This window comes from Mya arenaria, chromosome 7, assembly GCF_026914265.1.
Source record: "Mya arenaria isolate MELC-2E11 chromosome 7, ASM2691426v1".
In the NCBI taxonomy this organism is placed as follows: domain Eukaryota; kingdom Metazoa; phylum Mollusca; class Bivalvia; order Myida; family Myidae; genus Mya; species Mya arenaria.
The window spans coordinates 23,489,019-23,515,168 of NC_069128.1; the positions used below are offsets into that span (position 1 = coordinate 23,489,019).

Sequence of the window (26,150 nt, forward strand, 5' to 3'; positions counted from 1 at the left end):
TCCAGCCAAGCGTGTTTTAAACAAACTGGATATATCTACTTTATAAAGAATTATGACAAAGAAAAATAATTGTAAAACTGCGATGTTGTTCGAACCATCACCCGGAAGAAACTTTATAAGTTTGTGATTGCGATACAAATAGCTTGCGTACAAAATGCGAACCGCACTGTGTGTCCCGAGTACTGACTAGAATTACCCTACCTCAGTAGGTAGTTATCAATGAATACTAGTATAAAAACAACTACAGAAAACCGTCGAAATGGTATACATATATCCCGTTCAATGACAGCGTCAGCAAATGACATAGAGCACAAAGCAATCAAAAACCCAGATACATGGAACATACATACAAGTCATACATGTGTTTCTAAAAAAAAAAAAATGCTTATTATTGATTTGAATAAAGTAGCACATTCAACATTGTTCAAAATCATTTAGCACAAACAGATTTTTACAGAAAATATTGATTAAAATTTGACAGTTATATTTTGGAACTTTAGGCGGCATTATATAGTGCATAATATTTCAATTAAACATATATTATTTTAAACAAGACATACAGGATATTACATCCTATATATTATATATTTGACTTATTTGATTTGTTATTATTGACACAAAACAGGTATTTAAACAATATACAGCAATATAGATATCTTTAGCAAAAAAGCGTTCTTTTTTAGTGGATATTTCAAATATAATGTTAATTATTGTATCCATTGCATTCTAACCTACTGTTTTATGGATCCCATAGAATATAAGGTTTCACTCCCTCATATTACACTCCTTATTAATGATTCTATATTCTAGCAGCTGTTACCTTTGGGCAACAAGTCAAGGTGATTGATTATAAATGTGCCCCAGCCCATGTTCTTGATTTTGGTTTTAACACCTTATTTAACGCCTTTAGTTCAGACGTACTGTTCATCAAAGGTTAATACTTTCATCATTTGTCATCGCATTGAAAAATCTACAATCCTTTGTGCTGAGTTGAACGACGAAGCATTCGGTGGCATTACCCCACCCACTGTTTAACAAGTCTCAGCCTTTTTTGGGGGTTCGAAGTTTTATACTTACCCGAAACAGATTTCATGTTGAAAAACTGCATCAAATTAATTTAATCAACTGCCGCCAACAATTCGACAATATTTAAAAAAAAATATTGATAAGAAAACAAAATGTTGGTGCACGAGTAATATGCCACGTGCAAACTGCTTCGAATGCGTTCTAACTACTCACCGCTGTTGTGATAATGATCTGCCTTTTTATTGTTGAAACACTTGATTGATATGTTTTGAAGTCGAATAATTAAGCTGCTCTTAATCGGGACAAACATCAAAACGACATATGTATCTGCATGGAAAATAAGGCGTGTTACAATAAATAAATACCATTTATAGTTTTCTATTTCTATTTTTGTACATAAAACGAAATACCAAAAAAGCTATTGTGCTACTACACAAGTGCACACTCAAATACTACACCAGACATTCTGATAAGTTCGAAAGGCACAAAGAAGGCTCAGATTATAAAATGAGACCACTGGATCCGTCTGAAAGCCACCCACAACTACACATCTCCATTCCTTGTTTCCACGCCTCGAGCAATTGAGCAGGGGTGGCAATTGCAAGGCCATAGTAAGAGCATCTCCCAGCCGCCTCGGCAAACGTTAACGTATAATGTCCGTTGACGCCCATTTTCAATGTGACTAAAAGGAGAGAAAAATAGTTTGTGCTTTATGTTACTATAGTCTGTGTCTTCATACTAGCTTTAATATTAATCAGAATCCCAAACTGTAGAACTCAAATCAAATACAAGGAATGCACGTTCACATTTACAACAGAATGTGCCTGTAAGTTTGTTTTTTGTATTCATTATTCTGATTGGTAAGCTATTATATATGTGCCTTGTAAGAAAGCTTCTTTTTATGTTCCAATACAAAAATGCAATTTCAGCAAACAGTTGCCTTACTTACTACAATGTTATTTTTTGGTGAACAGCCCAACACTACTATATAATAACTAGATTTTAAACTAAATGATAAACATATTTAAAACTTTAAATAACATGAAGCATTGTTTGAACGGTAATGTTTTTAAATGATTGCAAATAAACAAGAATTGCATGTGTTTGAATCGTTGAGTTGTCCGTCCTGGCTTTCGCTCCACACAAAACAAATTAGTTAATTTGAATCGAGTGTTACATATAAGTCCAGACGACTTTACTAATCTAAGGAAAACAACTGCCTTGATATTTTGGCGTCAGTCTTTGTTTCTCTTAAACCATTAAATTGACTCATAGCTTTCAACTACGCTCGCAAGATACGCACGGTCACACATGAACGTCATGAATGATAGGTCAACTAGCAGTGAAAGGTAAACCAGCATCGGTTGATCAACAAACTGTGATAGTTCAACAATAATTGATAGTTCAGCAAGTATTGATAGATAAACAAGCAGTGATAGTTCAACAATCAGTGATAGGTCTTATGGCAAATATAATTTTGACGTAAGTGGTAAATTTGACGTAGTAGCTTCTCTGATATACAAAGTGTTTACTTTAGGACCACCTACATCTACTAGTTTTGATTTTATTGAATCACATTCTACAAAATAGACATGCTGCAACAAATGATTCATCGTAAAAATATCCTTGATTTATTACTTGGGATGCAATTTATCGGCTCTTGACTCCAGACTCCGTTCGTTCCACAGGTTAAAGTGATGACTGGGTGTCCTTTTGCAGTGAACCCCTCCTTACATCGCATCTTTATCTTGCCTCCAATTGCGTTTACATTACCGAGAAGAACGGTGCTGTTCGAAATTGATAACGGTGAACAATCTGAAAATTAATGTATCTCTGTTGGTTGATTGTAGAAGAGATCAATGTGTTTGCATGAACACAAACTGTCTAATAAAGTCAGCTAAATATCAAGCATGTTTAAGTAATGAAAACTTATTTTAAGTTAAATTAGATAAGTTTTTATTCAATGGAGTACATACCTTGTAAACTATTTATATATAAACTATTTCATTATGTCCCCATTTCATGTAAGGCGGATTAATTGTTTTCGAACGTATATAGTATGTGCGCAATATGAACATTATAAATGTTGTGTTGACGTTCTGAAAACAAACGCTTTTCACGACGTATAAACATTAAACTATCGTAGTTCGATATATTATTTCATGTCCTTTTTTAGTTTTGTCTTACCTTTAATTTCACATGTATTCTTCAGAATATTGCAAACATATCCTGGCTTACACGACTGTATGCCGCACTCTACATGGTCCTGCAAAGTAATCACAAACATTTTAAATGTGTCGATGTGTTTGTTTAATTTTGCTTGCTTTGCATTCAAAAACAGTTGGTCTATATGCACTTTACCTCACTAAATGCAACACAACATTGTAGAGGATTGTTTTTTGTTATAAAGGCAAGATAAAGATTCGTCCGTGAACGGTGCGTGTTCTGGCTGCACAAAATAAACCTTTATATGTACTGTACTTTATTATTTGTATCCTTCAAAGCAACATTTACAATATTTCGAGCGAAACATTCGCCGTGTATTGCCCACATAACTATTTTTTGTGATTTTGTTATAGTTGCGTGTCGACCAAGAGAGAAGAAAATTAAAATCACTTAAAAAGTATCTTAGAACGTGTAACATAAAGTTGGTGCGGGGCTGATTTTTTTGCATTTCCTAGCTGGAATATAAATTCATCGTAAGTCAGTGATCGGGGATATTTTCAAAACTGCAAAGACAGTTTGTTCATTAAAGGAAAATGGCGAACCGTGTGAATTGCGGCGAAATGTGCCTTTGCTGTGTTCCCGAGTTGGATGAGCAAAACGTAGTAAACGCTCGAAATTGTTGTTTGTTGTCGTGGTTTTGCGTTGGCGGGACAAAAGCCGAATATACAAATATAGTTAAAATACCAAATTATCCATTTAGCATTTATGCTTCTACGAAATAGAACAAATTTAATAACATATTTCTAGGTTTTTAAATTTTGATCTGGATATACGATTTGTCAAGTAACTCCCAACATTTTCCTGATCAAATTATTATGATTGAAAGTTTTCTCTAAAACCGATTTTTGACTTGCGATATATTAGGGAGTGTTCGTATATTTTCAAATAACTTCGTTTCATGTGTGGAATGATATAACATAGCATTTGTATTGTTCTAATTACTTTGTGTTTTTCCGTCAAGTTTAATAAAAAATAATAGATTCATGGAAATACAAAATGAGAACATTATTTTAATCTTTGTTAAGTAAGCTATGTCAGAAAGTTTTCTTTGAGCGACTTTATCGTCTTAAGAGCCTACCGCTTTTGCCCGGCTTTGATCATTCGCTTAGCAATCATGTTTCTTCCTGATCAAGTTGAGTACTAAAAAAACCTGTGTACTCAATCTAAAACATTATTAGCATTTTCGGTTATTTAGTTAATTATAAGGATTGTTTCCTTTCTAATGACTTTGTGTCATAACGTTTGTCGATCGATTGTGTCCTGTGTCCTCCTTTGAGATTAAATTATTTTCTAATGAAAAAAATGTAATTTAGGACTCATCCCAATGTTGTATGATAAATATATATGGCATGTGGACTCAGAGTTCACACAAGCAAATGACTTGAAATGTATACCAAATCAATGTCTGCCTGGAATCAGAGCGAACTCCAATTTCGCGGAGTTATATACGTTGTACATTAACAAAATTGCATGTGTATGTGTGCGTTAATGTAGGACAAATGCATCAAAGCATGGCAAACACCGAGCTCACATGTATTATCCGAACAACCTTTTGAAAGGGCAAGGGACGCCTTAGCAATATACAAGTAGCACACACCTTAATGACACAGAACACTTAGCTGATGGTATTGTACTTTATTAACTCAAAATTATGTTTTAACAAATCTAAGAAAACTACTTAATAAGAAATTATGGTAAAAAAAACCAAATCGTAAAACTGGCCTACAAGCCATATCCCAAACTTTGCTAGATATGTTTAAGGCCTGATTGCGATAAAACTTAAGTTACTTGCATATAAAAATACAACATAGATATATAATTATTGCGTATTGCGTTTTGACACTGTGCCCAGACTACAGAGTAAAATTACCCTGTATCAAAAGAACATATCAACTAGACATCTTATCGCTGTGATATCATTATTATAATATTTAGGGTAATACTATTCGTACTGTCCTTTCTCTGGCGAAATGGAAAGTTTTTTTGGCTTTTTAATATTTTAAAATGTGTATGTTTTATGTAAGTATGACATATTACACTTATGTTCATGTATTCTTTTATATTTTGTACCTCTATATACATTTTACCTAACACCGGACTCACGCCTAATGCAGAAGGGTACGAGCATTTATTACATAAAACGTCCGATTATCTTAAATGGTAGTCTGGAGCAAATATATTTCAATTTAAATAATAAAGCTCATTACCTCTTGTGTTGATTTAATCCAGTATAATACACCTCTTGCTTTAATCGAAGTTATTTCTGGACTAGGCTCTAGGTCAAGTTCGCATAGATTGAATATAGTATGGTAATTAACGGCCGTGCAAGATGGGCGAAATTTACATTCACCCAAACATTCGTCGAAATTAACATCTATTTCCCAAACTGACGGGCTCTTGATATTAATTTTACCAGGAATTCCTATCCCACTACATTCATTTATTTCGATTTTTTGTCCTTTAGTTTAGCCAAAAGGTTGTAACAGTATAATGTGAACAATTATCGGGCGCAGAATTATCGAACCTCATCAATATTGCAGCAACACTGCATTTTATCGCGGCATCTAAATGGCTTGAAGACTTAAAGTGATCTAAAAATATAACAAAAACACCAACAAAAACACGTCGAAACAGCGATTTAATACGTATCTTAAAGTAAGGCTTGCATAAAAAAGGACCTGTAGAAAGCACGCCATTTAGTAAAAGGAATACCTAAACCATTTAAAATATTTGATAACGCTATACTATCTTTGAAGTTTAATGTTTAACGTGCTAAATGTTTTTCACTATCTTATGTGCATACATTATAAATTGGCAATGTAATCTTTTCATCAATGAAAATCGATCCAGTTAACTATTGCAACATACAGTAGATTTTAATGTCATCTTCTTTTCAAATGGTGTCAGCCCCATTGGGGTGATGCCTAATTGAGTGTGGTATTAAAAAGATATTAACTGCCGTACAAAATACTGCATGCGTTCTTCAGACCACTTCTGGGGCTGTTTCAGGATTTCGCGTTTGAGAGGGCGAACTATGGAAGAAGAACTGAGAACGTACGCTCGCTTCCAAAAGAATATTTTAATGGGTTAATTTTGGCTTGGAGTCGTCCTAAAAGTAAGAGATATTCAAGTGCACTATTTTCATATTGTTTCTCGGATATTGATATAAAATGTAAACTTTTCGAAATTATAGTGTGTGTCGGGGGGGGGGGGGGGGGGGGGGGGGGGGGGGGGGGGGGGGGGGGGGGGCTAGTGCACTTTGAGCAATGAATAGCATTATGCCGAATGCTTCCGTCGAAATCTAAAGCTTTTAATATTTGAGCGACAGCTACAAATGATAATAATGCAAATTACGTCTTTGAATAAATCCAAGAGCTAAATAACCTGAGACTTTTATGTACTCTGATTTTTAGCTCTACTGGCCAAAGGCCAGAAGAGCTTATGCGATAGTAATGTGTATGTAGTATGTGCATCAGTTTTGATTGTATCTCGATGAAACTTGTACAGTATCTAGATATCCATTAGAGCTCGTTTCCTTTCGAAAACCAGCCAGATCCGCACATGCATGCCTAGATTATGGGCCTTGAAAGTATTAAAAAATCAGTTCGTCTGTAAACAATTGCTTGTGAACATGACACAGTCTTCAGTTTTGATTGTATCACGATGAAACTTGTACAGTATTTAGATATCCATTAGAACTTGGTTCCTTTTAAAAACCAGCCAGATCTGCCCATCCATGCCTAGATTATGGGCCTTGAAAGTATAAAAAGTGCTATTTTAAGCTAAGTCTAATTTTAGCCAAGTCTACATGAGCGAAGTCTTTTTTTAGCCAAGTTTACATGTAAAGTCACAATTGCTTGTGAAGGTTTGTTCAAATTATGCCCCTGGGGCATTACTGCCCCCCCCCCCCCACGGAGATTGTCCCGCAAGAGACCAGTGCGGCAAATGCAAACGTCCTCGGCGACGTTGGCGGAGGCCCAGGGAAAAGTTCTCTTTTCTTTGTAAGGGACAGACTCCCCCCCCCCCCCCCCCCCCACACACACACACCATAAATTGGGAAATATTAAAAACCTTTTCGTCTGAAACCACTCTGCAAATCCTTGCTTTTTTGAACAAGGCTTTATTTAGTAGTACACTACCATGGCTGTTCAAATTATGCCCCTTGGGTCAAAACAGACACTGCCCTGGGTGTCACAATTTCTCTAGAGACTTATTTAAAAAATATTTTCAAAAAAAAATCTTGTTTCAAACCACAAGGCCCATACCTTTGATATTTGTTGTGGAGCATCATATGATGCAATTGAAAACATTTGAAATAATGCCCCTTGGGCAAAAACTGGCCCCACCCTTTTGACTTACTTATTGATTTTTAAACCTACAGTAATGAAATTTTGACCATGTGAACAGTTTTGCAAACAAGCATTAATGTTGTCCTCGGATGTCCTTGACTTTAACCTTTGACCGACTTTTTATTTTTAAAGCTACAGAAATGAAATTTTGACGATGAGTACAGTTTTGAAAGCAAATATTTTTTACCCTCAGATTACCTTTACTTGGCACATATTAAAATAGTTCATGCAACTAATCTGCTTACAACACTTCCTGTCCTCAGATGTTGAACGTGCAGCGTTTTCAACTAACCCAAACACTAAAAGTGGATTGAAAATGACCACAAGAGCCATGCCAGTAGAGCATAGGCCCTTTTGGGCCTCTTGTTTTAAGTAAGACTGCAAGCACCACACTGCTTGTTTCTGTATCATAGGAATTGATATTTGGTTAAAGCCGTACCCTGAAATTGTTTGTACACACAGCAGATACTTTGAATATGAATTAATAATGCCGTTTCAGTGCATTATTATATAAAATAAACCATTTCTATTTTTTCAGCCGAGAAGATCACCTGTAGGCTGGGAAGAATGGATGGAAAAGGTTTTCATCTCGAAATATGATGGTTTGTATAACATTAGGTTCCTGACACCTTTTGGAAAGTCTGTTTGATTATTGGCATTGTCTTTGGGGTCTTAATGTTTATTGACACTTTTTTGCTAGTCTCATTTTTGAAAAACATGCTATTGTAATCACTTGATTGTCGTCGTCGGAGGTGTTGGTTACATTTTACGTTTAGGTCCCTTACATGGAAACTATCAAAGCTATCACTTTGAAACTTGAGGAGCTTGTTCATGTAATACCCTTCTTCACATTGTACTCTAAAAATGATGAGTCTTTCATGTTGTTTTTTTGGTATAAACATGAATTTTAATGGATTTTGGTTGATTTTGAGAATTGGACATAGCTTCTTCAGTTTTTGTTGGATTGATTTTTTTTTTCACAGACAATAAATGGATAAGTCACTTTAATAAATCAAACAAGTTTCTGAGTCGCACATTGGAGAGTGTAGGAGGAGGGGGAGGGATACATGCAAAATATCAAAACTATCATTTTCAAACTGTAGAATACCAGTTCACTATCAAACGACTGTAACAGGATAAAATCAAACGAGTGTTCAGCACTTGTTTATAATAATCATAATGGGCACTTTTCATTTTCTACAAGAAGAAAACTATCTAAATCAGTTTTACACTAATTTGATAAAATCTCAGCAGGCTATGTGCATATCCCCAAAACAGCAATACTGTGTTATCAGGTGCCTTTTAGGAATATACAAAAGTCATAATTATCACTTTGAAAAGATTCAAGAAAGTTAAATAAAATAAACAGCTGACCAAGTATAATATAAATATTATAAATATTATTATTTTTACATATAGAATAGTTCGGTAGACTAAAAAACACATCCCTTACTTTTGGTCTGATGAAGGACAGGATATGTGACAGCTTTTTATTCAGCTTAAATGAATATTACGCACTCATTTTGTGTCTAAATATGTGTTTTGGTCCGCAGATTATTGAAACTACCAAGAATAAGTTTTACACAGACATGTATTTAAACACCATAATGTTTGTGACCAATACAAGGATAAAACCTCACACGTGCAATATTAAATTTCTAATTACATATTCTATCAAAGATGGTAACAGCGTATTAAAAAATAGAAACTCTTGTTTTAAATTGAAAAATAAATCAGAAATGTTTTTTTTACATCATAAAATTGTGCTGGAATTTAAAAGAGCACAGTTGTCTTAAATGTTTTAGTCATATCAAATTTCCTGAGGTGTATGTGCATGAGTGTGTGTTTGTTTTTGTGCGTGCGTGCGTACGTGTGTGTGTGTGCGCGCGCGCGCAAAAGTATGTGTAGGTTAGGGGTGGTGCCCACGGAATCAATAGTTTAACAGGCTAAATGACAACAATACAAATGACAGCATCATGCCGTTTGTTTGATAATTATTGTGAAAGCTACACCTGTAAAACTTAAATCATTTAATAACATTCAATATTTCCACTTAGTATATATGGTATATATATATATATATATATATATATATATATATATATATATATTTACCTTTGGCTTTGACAATGCGATGTTTTAGCTATGATATTACGTCATTGAAACTTTAGGTATGACATTTCCACATTGAAATCTTGGCTATGACCTTTCGACGTTTCGGTTATATATCAATTCCATCGAGTTAGACTGAATTTAATGACACCACATTGAAAAGCAACTTTCTTTCATCGCAACACAAGGAAACAACTCAAATAATATATATACATTTTTATTTAATATCAAAGCAAACATTCTTCTATATATTCTTGGGTAACTAAATAAATCCATGTACATGATACAAACAATATTGAATGTAAAAAGAGTGACTCTTTTTCAAACAGACATACTATTTACACTTTCAAGCAAGACATAATACAATTGAGAAGCATAAAACTCTACAGGAGTCGAGTTTAGGATATAAAAAGCCCACGATAATGCATTAGCATCAGCAGCATTATCATCATTAGCAAAATCAGCAGCAGCAGCATCATGATAACCCATGGAACATGGAAAGTGATGCGAAAGGAGTTGTCCTACTAATTTCATTATGCTGTAACAACGATACACTGTAAATGTTCTAGTTAGTAATAACTATTCTGTGAGGTTAGGTTCTAATAATTTAAGACTTTATAAATGATATATGCTTAGGATACTGCTGTGTGCAGAATTTGTTAAATCAATGATATTTTAAAGATTTTTTTACATCATAGCTTAATAATCTGGATTTCTTTAAAAAGTAATGCACACACAACGGTGTTTAAAATAAAATTCACTTTAGTAAATACAATACTCTGGAAAGCGTTTCATTAAGAATCTTAGGAATTGTTTTCGTAAGTAGATACGATTTTCTGTCATCAATGTATTTCATCTCTAATAAAACAGTTGTATTAAAAAATATATATATTTACTTTATAAACATATCAATACAAGACAAATAATTGTCCTTTTCTCAAAAATACATTGTATTATTACAAGAATCTTATTCACAAACTATTCACAAATAATGCTCAAAGAGAAAGTTATATTTACTTTCATAAATAATTATAAAAACACTTATATTTCTTTTTGATCTTAACAAATACACTTCAAGTGTATTATTTTAAACAGTTTCAGTTGTCTCACGCCCCCCGCACTGTTAGTCACGGCCATTCTCGAACCATCCATGCAGAAGGCAACGGCATACGGATACTTCATGCCGACATCACATGACGTCAATTTGTCCCCGTTGGGCGATATCTGGATGACGGAATTCGTGTTCCTACTGCAGACAAACACGGAGTCATCAGGGCCAGTACAGGCGCCTCTGGGTTCCGGTATCCGGTAACATTTCACCTCGCTGGTCTTGCCGAATACGGTGTTATACATGTAAACTGTGTGAGCATGCCTTTCTATCAGAACTAGAGTATCCCGGGATGGTATGTAGGTACATTGACTTTCACCAATCTTATACGTCTTTCCAGGAAACTTCACGTTGTCAAAGTCGCTCTCCTTGCCGTCCACGTCAATCTTCTTTGCAGGCCGCGGGTCGTCCCAAGTGCTCACTACGAACGTGCGGTCGTTCAGGGTAAAGATGGAGAGGCATTTGATAGACGTGTTCAGCGCCTTCATCAACGTGATCGTGTTGTCACTGTCCACTGTTAGCAGGCAGATAGTTCGAATATCTTCGTCACTGACGGTTACTGCAATATTGTTATCAGAGTAAGATGTAACGTCCCTAGGATATGTCTTAAATTTATAAAACATATCAAACCTCTTCAGTGTGTTACTCAAAATAAAACATTTCCAGTTGTAGTTATCCACGGCGACGATCCTCCCATCCGTCAGGAAATCCAGCCCAGTCACAAACGGCTCAACCTTGTCGTCCCCTGTCTTCACAAGCTCCATGGTTTTCAACAGCTCCAGACGCACCGCTGATTGTGTTTCTGGCTCTTGTGTTCTTGGTTCTTCTGTTTTATTCAATGAGAATAATGCGACATCAGAAGTTTTAATTTTTAAAATGTTTTCGTTGATTTTTAGTCCCACTTTGACGGTGTAATCATTCTTCAACAAAGGGTTAAGTGTTTGTGATGCCTTGTTTTTCGACCTTTTGAAAATGTGGTTTAGAATGAATAGTTCCGTTTCCGTTCCATTCTCGCGAACGCTATCTGACATTGCCAAGTGCGTGTCGAATTCTTTCTTCAGGATTTCAGCCGCTTTTCTCCTCGTATTTAGACGTTCGGTTTCCTGTGTGTTAATGCTATTCATTTCGCTGACAATTCGCAGCTTGGCTTCCTCAATTTTCGTTAATAAGTCCTCCTTGTAATTATCCATTTCTTTTACGATTTCTTCGACTCGCGAAATGTTGTTCAATTGATCCTCCTCGCATTTCATTATATATTCTGAGGCAGTAATAACGGATGCACGTATCTTTTCCCTTACATCATCCTTCACATTCTTAGCGACCTTTGCTATTTCGTAAATATTGTTGCATCTACGATGGCGAGAAAAGGCACATACCTCACAGCACAGATCTTCGTGGTCTTCACAGTGAAACATGAACACTCGTTTATGTTCGTTACACTGATCCAGTCCCTTCATATCGACATATGGCTTGACACAGGCGTCATGGGCAGCAACGATGTTATGTTCATATACGTTTGCTATGTGCCCTTTGTGTACAACACAGCAATCATCACATAGATATACCTTGCATGTATTACAGAACAATGAAGCCACCTCTAACCTGTCCCGACGACGACAAGGCTCACACTTGCTCCCGATCTTTCCACCGACGGCGTCACTACCACATTCTAGAAGTGTATCATATCCCCCGGTAGCCATAACTTTCTTGTTTGGTGTTTATGCTCCTTATTTTTAAAAACAGGTTTAAAACTTCCTTACCTGTTTTTCCGCTGAGATAATACAAATATCAATCCACTTTCGATTTAGTATAGTTCACTAAGCATTAATCTCCAGGTAAAATGTTACAATTTATATAGGTCGGTTGTTAGATAGCGTTATCTATCAATTACGTTAATATATGATATAATAAATAAAACGTTTATTTTGTCGCAGAATTGGATCTAATTGAACATTTAAGTGATGTGTATACTGTTGTATGACTTGCAAAATATTTTAAGCCGTACTCGGAAAAAATGTAAATCTTTATAAATTTAAGTAAGGCAAATCTGAAGTTTAATCGTTAATTTCAAAACAACACAATCTGAATTCCGTTTTAAGTTTATTTAAGTAAGAACAATAGCTTGCTTGAATTATACCAATGTCAAAACAAGATGTCGCGAACATGAACTATTTGTTACGTCCCCATCAACAGTTTTCTATTCCTAACAAAAAATAAAAAATATATAAAATAGTAATTTAAAGATATCAAATATATTTATATCAGCATTGTAAATGGATATTTCTTCTGGAAAAGGGGAGGCTCAACTTTTGATATATATATTAAAACCATGGCATTGTTTTATCAAACTCTTAAGCAGGAACGTATCCAGAGGGGTGTTTTGGTGTAATTAATGCATATTTTCTCTACATATTGACACGAAATATTCTCTTGTAATAATTCAGGAGTGTCGCGCGCCGAGGATGAACCTTTTATCACATGCGGACTCCGACAATGCTTATGACACTCTTGGAATAGCACCAAAGAAGAATTCAATTCAATTAAACTAGCTCATCACTTTATAATCACGGCTGGTAATCGCAAGCCAGACACACTCCAACTATTAAAGCTTTCTTATCACTATCAAATCATGGCTGCTATTGCGCTCAAAGTGTACTCAAAGCATTTAAAACACTCTAATTAATATTAGAACCACGCCTTGGAATCTCCAAAAGAATAGAGTTATTTCATCATTATCAGCTCTCGCATTGGAATCTCACTCTAAGAACACTCAAAACATTGAAAACTATCTAAACATTATTGAAACACGCCTTCGATTCTCACTCCAGGAACACTCAACACGTTTTAAGCTTATTAAACATTAATCAAGTCACGCCTTGGAATCGCACCCCAGAAAAACTCAAAACATTTAAAGCAAACTAAACATTATCGAGTCACGCCTGAGAATCTCAATCCAGGAACACTCAAAACATGTAAAGCTTACTAAACATTATGTAGTCACACTTTGGAAGGTACATAATTTTCTAATTTGGACGTGCATCTTTATATTTAGAACCGCAGTTCCAAAATCAGAGATGCACCTTAACTTTTAAGCTACAAAATAAAGAGATGCACCTCTACTTTGGAGTTAGTGCTAGGAGTACACTTCTATATATAAATACTTCCTAACAATATCCTATAATATAAATTAGTGTTACTGGTTATACTTTTAAATGTAATGCATTTAAAAGTTATCGTAAGTGTTAAGAGAATTTTAGCATATATTCACATGATGTGAAAACACAATATGACACTTTAACATCGTGAATGAGCCAAATTCAAGGTTGAGATAACGTTTTCTAGCACACTAGATAGAGATTTACGGTTATAACTCAGTCATGCTGGAAATCTCTATCTGGCACCACCTGCTTTATGAGTCACTCGCAGTGACGCACTACTTCTTATTTCTTTTATCATACAATTAATGTAGACATAAGAATGACACTTAAAAAGATTACTTCCATCAACCTTAACTAACAAAAATATTAAGCTTCAAAACGATACAAAATAACCATTAAAGTACGTTATAATGAAGAAATTTCTTGAAATATCCAGTGAATGCGCTATGACGTCAGTAAACATAATCGCACGCGTTTTTCGATGAATTGTACAAATATGCGGTTTCCTACGCAGTGGCCATCGGGTCGGACCGGAAACACATGACTTGTATCATTATCCGTCCGTACAACGTCGAGGCTCTGACATTGATCTGAAGTTCAATTATGGTATGCGACGTTGTGATCAAAGTTCAACGTCGTTACGAGAAAAGTCGGGCAGCTAAACCATTAGAGCACTTTACTTAAGATCATGCATGGGGAGGGTTAGGCACGTATAACATAAGAGGACTTCACTCAAAAGCATGCATGGGGAGATTCGGGTATGTAAAACATTAAAGTACTTCACTTTAGATCTAGCATGAGTCGGGCTCGTAGAGCATTAGAACACTACACATAGCATGCATAGGGAGAGTCGGGCACACAAACCATTAGAGCACTTCATTTTATATCATGCATGGGGAGAGTCGGGCACGTAAAACATTGGATCACTTCATTTAAGATCATGAATTGGAGAGTCGGGCTCGTAAACCATTAGAGCACTTCATTTAAGATCATGCATTGGGAGAGTCGGCCACGTGTTCCATTAGAGCAATTAACTGAAGCATGGGAAAAGTCGGCCACGTAATATATAAGAACCCTTCACTTAAGATCTGCATTAACTTTAATTAACTTAAGCATGGGAAAAGTCGGGCACATAATATATAAGAACCCTTCACCTAAGATCTGCATGGGGAGAGTCGGACACGTAGAACATAAGAACACTTTACTTAAGGTCATGCACGGGGATAGACGGGCACATAGAACATTATCGCACTTCACTTAAGATCACAGATATACAGAGTGGGGCACGTAAACTATTACAGTTCTTCACATGGTGAGAGTCGGGTACGAAAACCATAAGAGGCCTTCACTTTGAACAATTCATTTGGAGAGGCGGGTACGTAAGCCTTTACGTTTTTAACTGTCGATCATTCATGGGGAGGGTTGGGCACCTATTCCATTCCTTCATTTCAAGCATAGCACGTATCTCATTGAGGTTATGTGTGTGTGTTACCTTAAAACACTATTGCCAAAATCACATCTCCATAACACACACGACATAGATCATATTCAAACCCTCTCCACACCTCTAAGCTTTGTTGTTTATTGCATTCAACGTTGACACTTAACGAGCACTCTTACACCAGGCCACAACAAATTGATCATTTGTTCGTCGGATTTGCCGCACCTAAAATTCGAAAAACGAAAAAAAAATAAAAAAAACTTTTTTTTTGCGCCCGCACTTACTATTCGGCCGCGCATATTATTTATTTTTTTTACTTCTGAATTTCCTCTATTATCTGAAGTTTTTTTACTTAAAATTTGAACCTGCAGCGTCGACTTCGCCTTTTTTGAAGGTATTTCCATGCTTTACATTCTCCGCGAGCAAACTTTTCTCGTGTCAGGACAAAATCAGGTCCGGGTAACCGCAAAACAGCCGATATTTGTTGACAGTCTTTTTTGTCGGGAATATTTTGCAGGACGCACCGTTGTTATCTATTTCCGGTATTAATTTGCAGGATACTTTCAGTTTTCGTACACATATAAAAATACACATTTTTAATTGAAAATCAGTGTCATAGTCAATGGATTATAGTCTTCAGTAAACAACAACAGTTTCACAGCGTCGAAGGCAATAATTATTTATGTGTGTTTTAAGTAATTCATTGTTTTGTACTCAAAATTTAGTGTTAAATAATAACTAAATCAGATTTTGAGTGCAAAACTTATATTAAAATACACGGACACACGACTTACAACAAATGAACATGTTTTCGTGAGTTATTTTTTAAATTCTAAAATGCATTTCTCAGTTTTATACTCGTAATTGTTAGAAGGACTTGTAAATGTTTCAGAAACAGTCTGTATTTATGCACCATTCAATTGTAACCATGCCCCCCCCCCCCCCGGGGTTGGCTGGACCGAAAGTCAAAGTCCCCTCTATTCCCCGGACCTTGGGGGTCGTGGTTACAATTGACTAGTGCATTACACATACATGTACAGTATAAAAATAACATCAGTAAAATCAGAAAATAAAACCTTTTATAAGTAAAATGACTGTTTTAATTTTCTCAATTCTTTGTTCTTATCCACTTGTTTTCTTTGATCGATTTGTAGTAAAGTGGCCTGTTATTAAAGTGGCCTGTTTCTTACGGGCATTGAAGCTATGGAGGGTGTCATGATATTTTTTTTCAAGGCACGGACCTATAAACCATTGGTTCGTGGTAAAGGCGAGGTCTTGAAAGGGAAACATCTTTATTCCACCACCTGCTCTAATATAATGACCGGTGCCACATTTGCAGATTTGTTTAATACTGCTTCAATTGTGTTGTCCCGCAATTTAATCGGCAGTGTCTTAAGTAATAGTAAAGCACTGGATCTTATTGCCATTTGTTATATATTGAGACAGATTTTCATGTGATACAATCAAAACCTTTTCATTTATATTTAAACTAAGAACCTATGTTTGCAATTAAAAAGCATTTCTTGACATATTGCATGATAAATTTAGTAAGAAATAAACTTTTTAATTTTTATTTTATTTTTCGCCTTGCGCTCGCCTCTAAATTGCCTTAAATTTAAAAAAAAAAGTATTTTAATTTTTTTTTCGCTCGCTCGCTCCTACGTTTTTTGGGCAAAATCCGTAGAACAAATGATCAATTTGTTGTGGCCCCATACATTTTTGCACTCTTACACCATACATTTTTGCAAACAGCTTTCAAGAAAACAACATGGTGACAAGGTTTAAACATTCCAAAGGAAAATTATCCTTGAACTAATTTTAAAATCCAATTACATAGCCAAAAACACAAAAACAACATAAGGGTATCAAAGTGTTTCTAAAAATGATTATAACTTGAGAACTAGATTAAATTAATTTTGACTTATGACGATAAGTTTTTACAATTTTCTCCTTAAACGTAAATGGTTGCTGGCACCGAAAGATAATCTCCTGAAGGTCAAACCAAGACATAAAAAACCCGTTTTATATGGAAAATGATACGTGGAAAATAAGTTTGTTTTCCCATATCGATAATACAATCAAAATAACAGGTACAAGCCCTGAAGACATTCAAAACTACACTTACTTTAGGGGCGCAAGGCAAGGGACCAACCGACAATGCTCTATAGACACAAACACATTAACACAACATACACAGACACACACACCAAAAACAAACTAGCAAAACATAAGTAAATACAAACACCACAATCAAACCATATTTATGCAAAAAGCTACAGAAACAAGCTCAGTAGCATTAAGTTTAAACATAAACTCAAACTTAAATGATAGGATTACCGCCTTGAAACGTTCATTGAAACAAGAATTCATTGGTACTCGGGTCTACTGGGGGCTTAAATTCGTTAAAAAAAAATTTAGTTTGAGTTTGTAATCGGGTTACATGGACATCAGAGTATAGACATTTATTATATAGCAGTTTGTAATAAATAGCATTCAACATACGATTTTATGAGGATTTGTTATCAAACAGCACATCTGTTGTATTAATATTTCGGGTTGTAAGTTTAGTACCGTCCATCTCAACATTTTTTGATAGTATTTCAAGGTATGTCGATGAAGATGTATTTATTTTCTTTTATTTTAGACCCTTGATATATTGTGATCATCAAACCGTCACGATTTTCAAAATCACAATGCGGTTATCGCTGTTCTCATAATCAAGATATTATCCTTATGCAGTTTTCGTCAAAAAATAATTAATTATTTTGGAAATTTCTTAACAATGTCGAACAAAGTCCTTATACATTCTTAGCCTATATCTGTGAAACGGAGAACTGAATTTTTAGCAATACAATCTGACTAAATAACGAAAGTAATGAAAAAAGAATAGGATCAGATTCAAAGTCTAAGATGTAGGCAAATACCAACCAGAAATATATTTGCTTAAAGAAATATTTATCTTATACATCATTTCCTTTGATTTTGGTAATTGAAGACATTTTCAAATAATGTTGTCATCATACTAGTATATTTCAGTTTCTCAAACATACACAACAACACAATTGAGTTCTGTCTAAGCACATGCTGTTTTACCTTTTTCTAAATTGTTTAAATAGAAATATCAGTTAAATAATGATAGACATAAAAACACAAACTAGTACCTAATACTTGCATGCTATCGGAATTATAATAAACCCAAAAGGTACAACATACATCTACCAATTTCAGTTATATTTGTGATTGTCACCAACAGTGTACCTGTGTAGTTATCAATAATATTTAAGCAACATTTAGTATAGCACAAACATTTCGCCATATTCGTTAATTTCGTTCTTCAACATACACAATATAACAGAGACTGTGCTGTTTGTAAATATAAAAAGCTATTTTAATCAAACTGACCTAAATATGTAAGAATACTGACAACAAACACAATAAAATTACAACACACCTGTCATTAAAAACGAAGATAAGAATAAGGATTTAAAAATGACAGAAATTGTCAGATTTGCAATACATGGTCTAAATTGTATTGCGTTTGAACTGATGGACTAAACCATAGTGTTTCATTGTAAATCCATAAATAATGCGAGTACGTTAAGCTTGCTATAATTGTAAATATATGTGATTTATCAACGCAATTCGATTAATCTGTTTGTTACATTGATGGAACTGTCAGTTCAATATCGTCTGATCAATTCTACTCAAAATCCAATAGCCAAAAATAGCGTTCATAAACCATTTGATACAGTTAAAAATGCAACTTAGTTTGATACAAAGTATTATGTTGACTGATGCCGAACGGACATGCGACCGTTGTAGAAGGCAGATTGCCTGTTATAACAAGTATTAATCCCAAACATTTTCGCCAAACGTATCTGCAAATGAATGACAGACATACACCTTGTCGTATGACCTTTACCTTCAATTATTTAAAAATGAACTCCTTTGACCACGTTATAAAAATAGTCAACAAACAAAACGTCTAATTATTCCAAGGTAGCTTTTAAACTTTTTATAAATAAATCAAACGGTGTCATATAATGTTCAAATAGAAGTCATTTCATATTAAATGTTACTTAATAACACCATTAAGGCTTTAAGTTGTTACTTAGTTCCTGTAGAAAGCAACAGTCATAGAAGAAGGAGGTCGCTTTACATAAACGTAATAACTATACAGATTGGCATATTCTAAGAAATAGTTTAGTTTCAGTTTCTTTAATGGTTAGTTAAACCTAAAATGCAGTCGTGTTCCCGTGGAATGTTATATACAAACCTTCCTTACTAAAGAACATCTTACAAGTATTATAGTCCATGCAATTTATCCAATTATCTTGCTGAACGGTATTTTGCAGGAAAATGCACTTTATAAAAAAAAACTGTTTACATCACGATGGCTCACAACACATCTTTTTGTAATAAAGCACAAGCGACTGTAATAACTTATAATGCGAACGCAACAGTCTCAATGATACTATACAGGGATAGACATTCCTGATACAACTTGTTTATACTTAGTTATTTTTATCGGTTGTTAAGACAGTTGTAACCAAATACAATTCATGCCTTCTTCAAATTTATTAGCATAATCCAGTATCAGTATCCATTTTGAGGTTACACTAGTGCGACTCGAGTAAATAACCCCAGTCTATAACACAGTAAATTTCAAGTGCTGGATGCTTAAGGTTAAACACAGAGCAACTCAGCTTTAGTAATATCTTAATCAAGTCATAATTTGCAAAGTACCTTTTTTGAGCATTGTAACATTAATACAACAACTATTGCAACTGTACATAACAAATACACTGGCTTTGTTCCAGACAAGTAAAATGTTTGTTTGTTTGTTACATTGAATCCTGCATGCCAAACACAGATTACCAAATCTGATTAGCAGATTACAGATTACTCATGTTGCGTTGCCGTTCCGGGAAGGCAGATAACGTGGGTAATTGATTCAATGTCGACATAAAAATATGCACGTGTGTATCATGCATCTGAAAACCATTTTGCACGCAAACAACAACACGGTTCATGGCATGTTTAGTCACTTGACATTTGTTTGTGCACATAGATTAACATTGATGGAAGAATGTGCCAAAGATAAGTCTCCCTTGAACATAGTGCTTCTAATACCGAGATCATAACACTAAATCAATAATTTGAGAATTGTTCTTCATAGTTATTGCGAACAATATAAAAACTTATTTCAATGTAATGTTGATATTGCAACATTTACTAGTCTATTTGTCTATGATATTAATTTATTATATTTGTTATATAAAAAGGATAAAATAATCTATAATTAGTCCAGGTTGTTCAAAAACTGTGTGTGTTTTTATGATGTTTCCTTTTCAGGCAAGGTTAAGTTTTTATAGTCGCCAGCAAATCTACAACAAAAGTACAGTCGAATCGTATTCTGATAAAAAAATCATTTCATTGGTCTGCATGCCTTTGGCAAAATCAGTTCAACGAAGCATTCCTTATTCCCATCACACACAGTAATGCAAATAAAACATATAATACGCTTTCCATTCCATATAAATCAGTGAAAATGAGCAGTTAATATTGTTCACTTGTTTGTACTCTAGCCCGTTCAGTCCGTTATGCTTTCAGATAAGATAAAACACGCACGTCATTTCCGCAATGTCGTTACGTGCGCATAAAGGATTGCAAATAATCATGACTTACATTTATATTCACGCCGAAGTCATCCTGTACACACGTTTATATCGTGTGCATCACCTATGCGGGACCACTAAGTATTGTTCCTTTGTAATGAGTCATTGCAGCAAGAGTTTCTGTCTAGTCTGGCTACTTTGTTTCCGTCTAAGCAATACATTGAAGCTCAGTGCTTCCAGTCCCGGTTTAATTCATTCATTTCAGATCAGCGTTTCCAGTCTTGTTCCTTTGTCTCGATTTAATGTATGCATTGCAGCTCTGCGCTTGTTGTTATGACCGAAATAATATTTTGCACAGCCTTCAGATATATAAAGCAAATTGTTGTATCGATGAACACTCTTCATAGCACAAGAGAATTATCTGAGTAAATCTAAGTTAAGTGAAAACTTAAGTGACAAGACTAGGAATTGTTGCTGCCTATATGTAAGTATTAGAGTTGTTGTTTTTTGGTTAATCTTAATAATCCAATAAATCTCATTGCGAATGTGTTATAAATGAATATCTACGCGTTGTAATTCTGGAGCTGATTTGAAGCACACTATTTAACCTGCCATCGCCATAGGTGGCAGTTTCAGACTGGCATATTATCTGAAGTATATATAATAACAATGATGGAAACAATGATTCGATCTTCAACAATATACCTTAGATGTTAAAAAAGAATTTCAATGAGCTACAGCTTTAAACTATTAAAAAACAACAGCACATTCCTCGGCGCTATCCGTTCCATGGCGGTTACGTCAGTATAATTTAATTTACATAATTTGATGCATTTGTAGCATGTAAAAGTTGTATTGTGAAGGTATGTGTCTCCCATTCAATGTCTGTAAAGTCTTAATCTTCTGCCTCTAAACAGAGTCCTTGTTTACTTTTGACTTCTGGGCTGGTCCTGTAATTTTCATATGAATTATCAAATACTAATTATTCAGCTTACTTTTAATGATTAAAGCCATTGCAATGTAAATATATATATATAAATTTGACATATAACTATTATAATTGATGAAACTTAAGATAACATGACGCCTTTTTTATAATTGATAACATTCAAGATAAATTGACACTATTTATGAATAAGAGATTCATATGAATATGCAATGTACAATTATTTTAACAATGTTGTGAAGTTCTCTCTATTTTCACAGTAAGAAAGAATGAGGCTCGTCCCGCTCGGCCTGATTTTGTGCTTGACTGCTTTAAGACCCATCCAGGGGTCACGGCTTAGAAGACTGGAAGAAGACGTAAACGCCCTCAAAAGCTTTATATTTAGGGTAAGGATATATGTTATATACCAAGCGATTTCACGCTCAAAACATTGAAAGTTATCAACCTGAATACGAGCGAATTTCAGGATCGTTGAATATCCGATGATCATCCGATCATTGAAGATCATTATGTCATCCATGTTTTAAAACGCGCAAATATTTTTAGTTCATGCATTAACCTCTTTGTCATGGCAACTTTAAATCCGGATGCCCGTGGTAGCTTTAAATCGCTCATCTTAGTGAACGTTTAAAACCCTTTAATCTCAAGGAATTAGAATGAGTTTATTGGTGAATGGCAATGCAATTAGGGATTAATCCAAGTTTTAATGCTGTAGCTTTAAAATTATAAAATAGGTCAATGGTCACAGTAAAGGTCATCTAAGTACAACTTTTATATTTCCTTTTTTCAAAACTGTACATATTGTCTAGCCTTCATTGCTGAAATTTCAGTAAATAATAAGAAGACGGTCAAAATGTTACAGTCAAGGACATCAAAAGAACAACATTGAAATATATTCTTGGTTCTAATTTTATTGCTGTAACTCCAAAAGTTAAAAAATAGTCAAAGGACTGGGGTAATCTTATACCCTAGGGGAAAAATTTGAACACATTTGGTAAAGTGCCATCAACAATAATCAAAGGTTTGTGCCATGTGGTTAGAGTAAAAAAGATTTTCAAAGATTTCCTTATTATTTAAGTCTATAGGAAACTTGTGAATCCCATTGGGTGGCCAGTTGTCCCCAGGGGCATTCTTTAAACAAACTTGGATAAGGATCTTGTTTGATCCCACAAACAAAATATTAAGGGTCTAGGCCAAGCGGTTTCAGACAATATTTTTTTAAGTTATTTTTCTTGTATAACTCGATATGAACCTTGTGACCCTTGGGTCTGGGCAAGTTTTGACAAAACATCGTAGTCCACTAAACCGTTTACCCAACAAATACCTAAGCTTTTATCAATATTTAATTTTAAGTCTTTCCTTTGTGTTGCAATGGCAACCAAAGTTTCGCATGGCATTTATTCCTTTGAACATGCCAATGTAAATCGTTAGAACATGAGGACAGGGATATTTTTCAAAAAGGCCTGTCTGTAAATTTGTTGAATTGATATTTAAGCAGTTTCAGAATAATTATCATCATCAAAGATGTTCAATTAGGATAATGAGTACAACTGTTTTTAGAAATAGAAAGTGATAGTTTAACTTGAATATAGTGACATTTTTGTGATAACATTTTGACTTGTAATATGATTAGTTATTGTGCATATTGTAGATAATTTTTTATGATATTCAATATGTTAATATGTACATACATGTATTCATTCATTTTTCCAGGAGCTAGGATCTATAAGAGACCAAGTTAAAGACATCTCTATAAGAGTCGAAATTTTGGAAAACTCAACGGTTGCGCTAGACCAAGGAGACCCTATTCAAGACAGGGACATTACTTCTTACAACATTGGGGGTGAACCTAGTAATGGGAATAATGAAGCAAGTCATGTTGTAAAATCAGAGGTTGAAAATATGCGCAAGGCTTATGCTAACGACAAAAAAGACTTACATGAACTAAAGCAATGCGTTAAGGGCCAACTGAAAGAGCTTGAAGAAAAGATAACAAGCCACATGAATAATCTGACTCTAGCAGTGCAACATAATATCAAGTACATTTATGGAAATGTTTCGCTTGCAAACGTTACTTTGTCAGAGCTTCTTAATGGTTCGGCTACACATTTTAGTGAACATAAGTTTACTAATTTATCCTTAGAACTACAAAAGATTGAAAATAAAACAAAAAGTGTAGAGGAAAGAATATTGAATACATTTGAGTCATTTTCAAGCAATTTAGAGAAAGAACTTGAATTTTTGAAAATACGTTTGAATACAGGTAGAATTGTACTAGATGATTATTATTACTCAAGCGCAATAGACGTCCGTCTGGCTAATGTGTCTTCTTACCGCTCCACCGGCGTCCAGGGGCGGTTAGAAGTCCGTCACGATAATAAATGGGGAACGGCATGCGATGACAGTTTTTCGGAGAATAATTTAGCCGCTTATGAAATAACAAACAACGTAAGAGTGGTTTGTAGGATGTTCGGATTCGTGCAATGTAATTATGTGCTTAGTGCGGGTTTCGGTTATGGCAGCGGGAACATCTGGATGGACCATGTAAAATGTCACGGTAGAGAAAGAAGCTTCTTAGATTGTCATCATCGCGGGTGGGGTGTCGAGGACTGTAATCATGGTGAGGACGTAGGGTTCCGTATGTGGAATTAATATGTGGTGTTAATTTTATATTACAATCAAAGATAAAGCATTTATATTTTGTTAATAAAAAATGCTCTTTTCCTGGATTTATTGACGATGGATTAGAAAGTTTTAATTGCATTTTTTTTTTTTTTTTTTTTTTGTTATTGTTTTTTGTTGATAACGACGGTGGCACATAGAAATGGGATAACAGACCACGGAGCACGCAAACAACCGTCACTTCTTCACCACTGTGTTCTTCTTGTCGAAGACACAGCTATTACGTTACATGTAAAAGACGCATGCTCTTGAAAACCTCTACTCAAAGTATAGCAATTAACAAGGGATAATGGAGATAAAACAAATTAATATTTTAGGTAAATTTCTAATCCTTTGTAATAGATTTCAGGATAACGTATGTTATACAAAATGTATATACAGCGAGAGACAGCGCAGTTAAAAATGCAAGTGGCAAAATTTAATTTGATTTTTTAAAAACGATATACATCCGTGATTTATGTAACCATTTCTAAATCCTGAACGATTTTATGTTACTACAAATTTTCCCGTTTGAAAAAGAAATATTAAACACGTTTTAACACTGTCAATATGTATATATTTATATTGAAGTAGCAATAAAATGTACTCTGTATCTTATAAATAGCTTACATTTTTTTGTAAAGCATTGTAAAACATATGTCTCTTCCGTTATGATTTGGTTTGTATATTTGTATAATGCGAGTTATGTTTTTTAAAACAGAGTCGTTTCTAAATTGTGTTTCTTTTTCTCATATTTTCATGCTGTCATGTTACCATGAGCTTAGTTATTGGAATAAATTGTAAACTACACTTGAATAAAACGAGTTCGCAAAAGTAAAAGTTATTTCCGTTCCTACACGTAATGAATGTATGCACCTAAACATCGGCCCAACAAGTTTTAAAGGTACATCATCTGACCATTGGTCCAACACGTTTTAAGGCATACAAACTGAGCAATGAAATAATACGTTTAAAAGGCATTCACTCCGAAGTTTGTCCAAAACGTTTTCAAGCCACCCACTATGAGCATTGTTCCAATACGTTTTGAAGGCAAATCATCCGAACATTGGACAAACAAGCAATCTGATCATTGGTCCAACACATTATAAAAGCAAACAATTTTAACATTAGTCCAACACGTTTTAGAACACAATCTGAACATTGTATCATCACGTTTAAAAGGCAGTCCACCTGAAAACTGAACCAACACGTTTTAAAGGCGAACAATCTGAACATTGGTACAACACGTTTAAAAGGCAGTCAATCTGAAAATTGGGTCAACGCGTATTACAGGCAAAGAATTTAAACATTTGTCTAACAAGTAATAAAGGCATACAATCTAAATATTGATCCAACACGTTTTGTCGGCAATCAATCTAAGCATTGGAACAACACAATATAAAGGCAAACGCTATGAACATTAGCCCAACACGTTATAAAGGCAAACACTATGAACATAAGCCCAACACGTTATAAAGGCAAACACTATGAACATTGGACCAACA

General features: G+C 34.6%; 2 protein-coding genes and 1 long non-coding RNA gene across 3 annotated transcripts; 1 reads left to right on the forward strand and 2 right to left on the reverse strand.

Annotated features, from left to right (window-relative positions):
• Positions 1-1,396: 1,396 nt before the first annotated feature.
• Positions 1,397-21,241, reverse strand: LOC128240120 (uncharacterized). The gene is made up of 4 exons (XR_008262047.1): positions 21,109-21,241; positions 3,214-3,292; positions 2,665-2,841; positions 1,397-1,708 (listed from the first exon to the last, which is right to left on the reverse strand). It is a non-coding gene; the product is annotated as an uncharacterized LOC128240120 (long non-coding RNA).
• LOC128240117 (uncharacterized) lies at positions 10,663-12,584 on the reverse strand. Its single transcript, XM_052956627.1, has one exon. It carries the CDS (start codon positions 12,519-12,521, stop codon positions 10,773-10,775), a length of 1,749 nt encoding a protein of 582 aa, XP_052812587.1. The 5' UTR covers positions 12,522-12,584; the 3' UTR covers positions 10,663-10,772.
• A 130-nt stretch (positions 21,242-21,371) lies between the features above and the next one.
• LOC128240119 (deleted in malignant brain tumors 1 protein-like) lies at positions 21,372-25,455 on the forward strand. Its single transcript, XM_052956628.1, has 3 exons — positions 21,372-21,522; positions 22,245-22,370; positions 23,698-25,455. The coding sequence occupies exons 2-3, from the start codon at positions 22,254-22,256 to the stop codon at positions 24,634-24,636; spliced, it is 1,056 nt and encodes a 351-aa protein (XP_052812588.1). The 5' UTR covers positions 21,372-21,522; positions 22,245-22,253; the 3' UTR covers positions 24,637-25,455.
• The last annotated feature ends 695 nt before the right edge of the window (positions 25,456-26,150 follow it).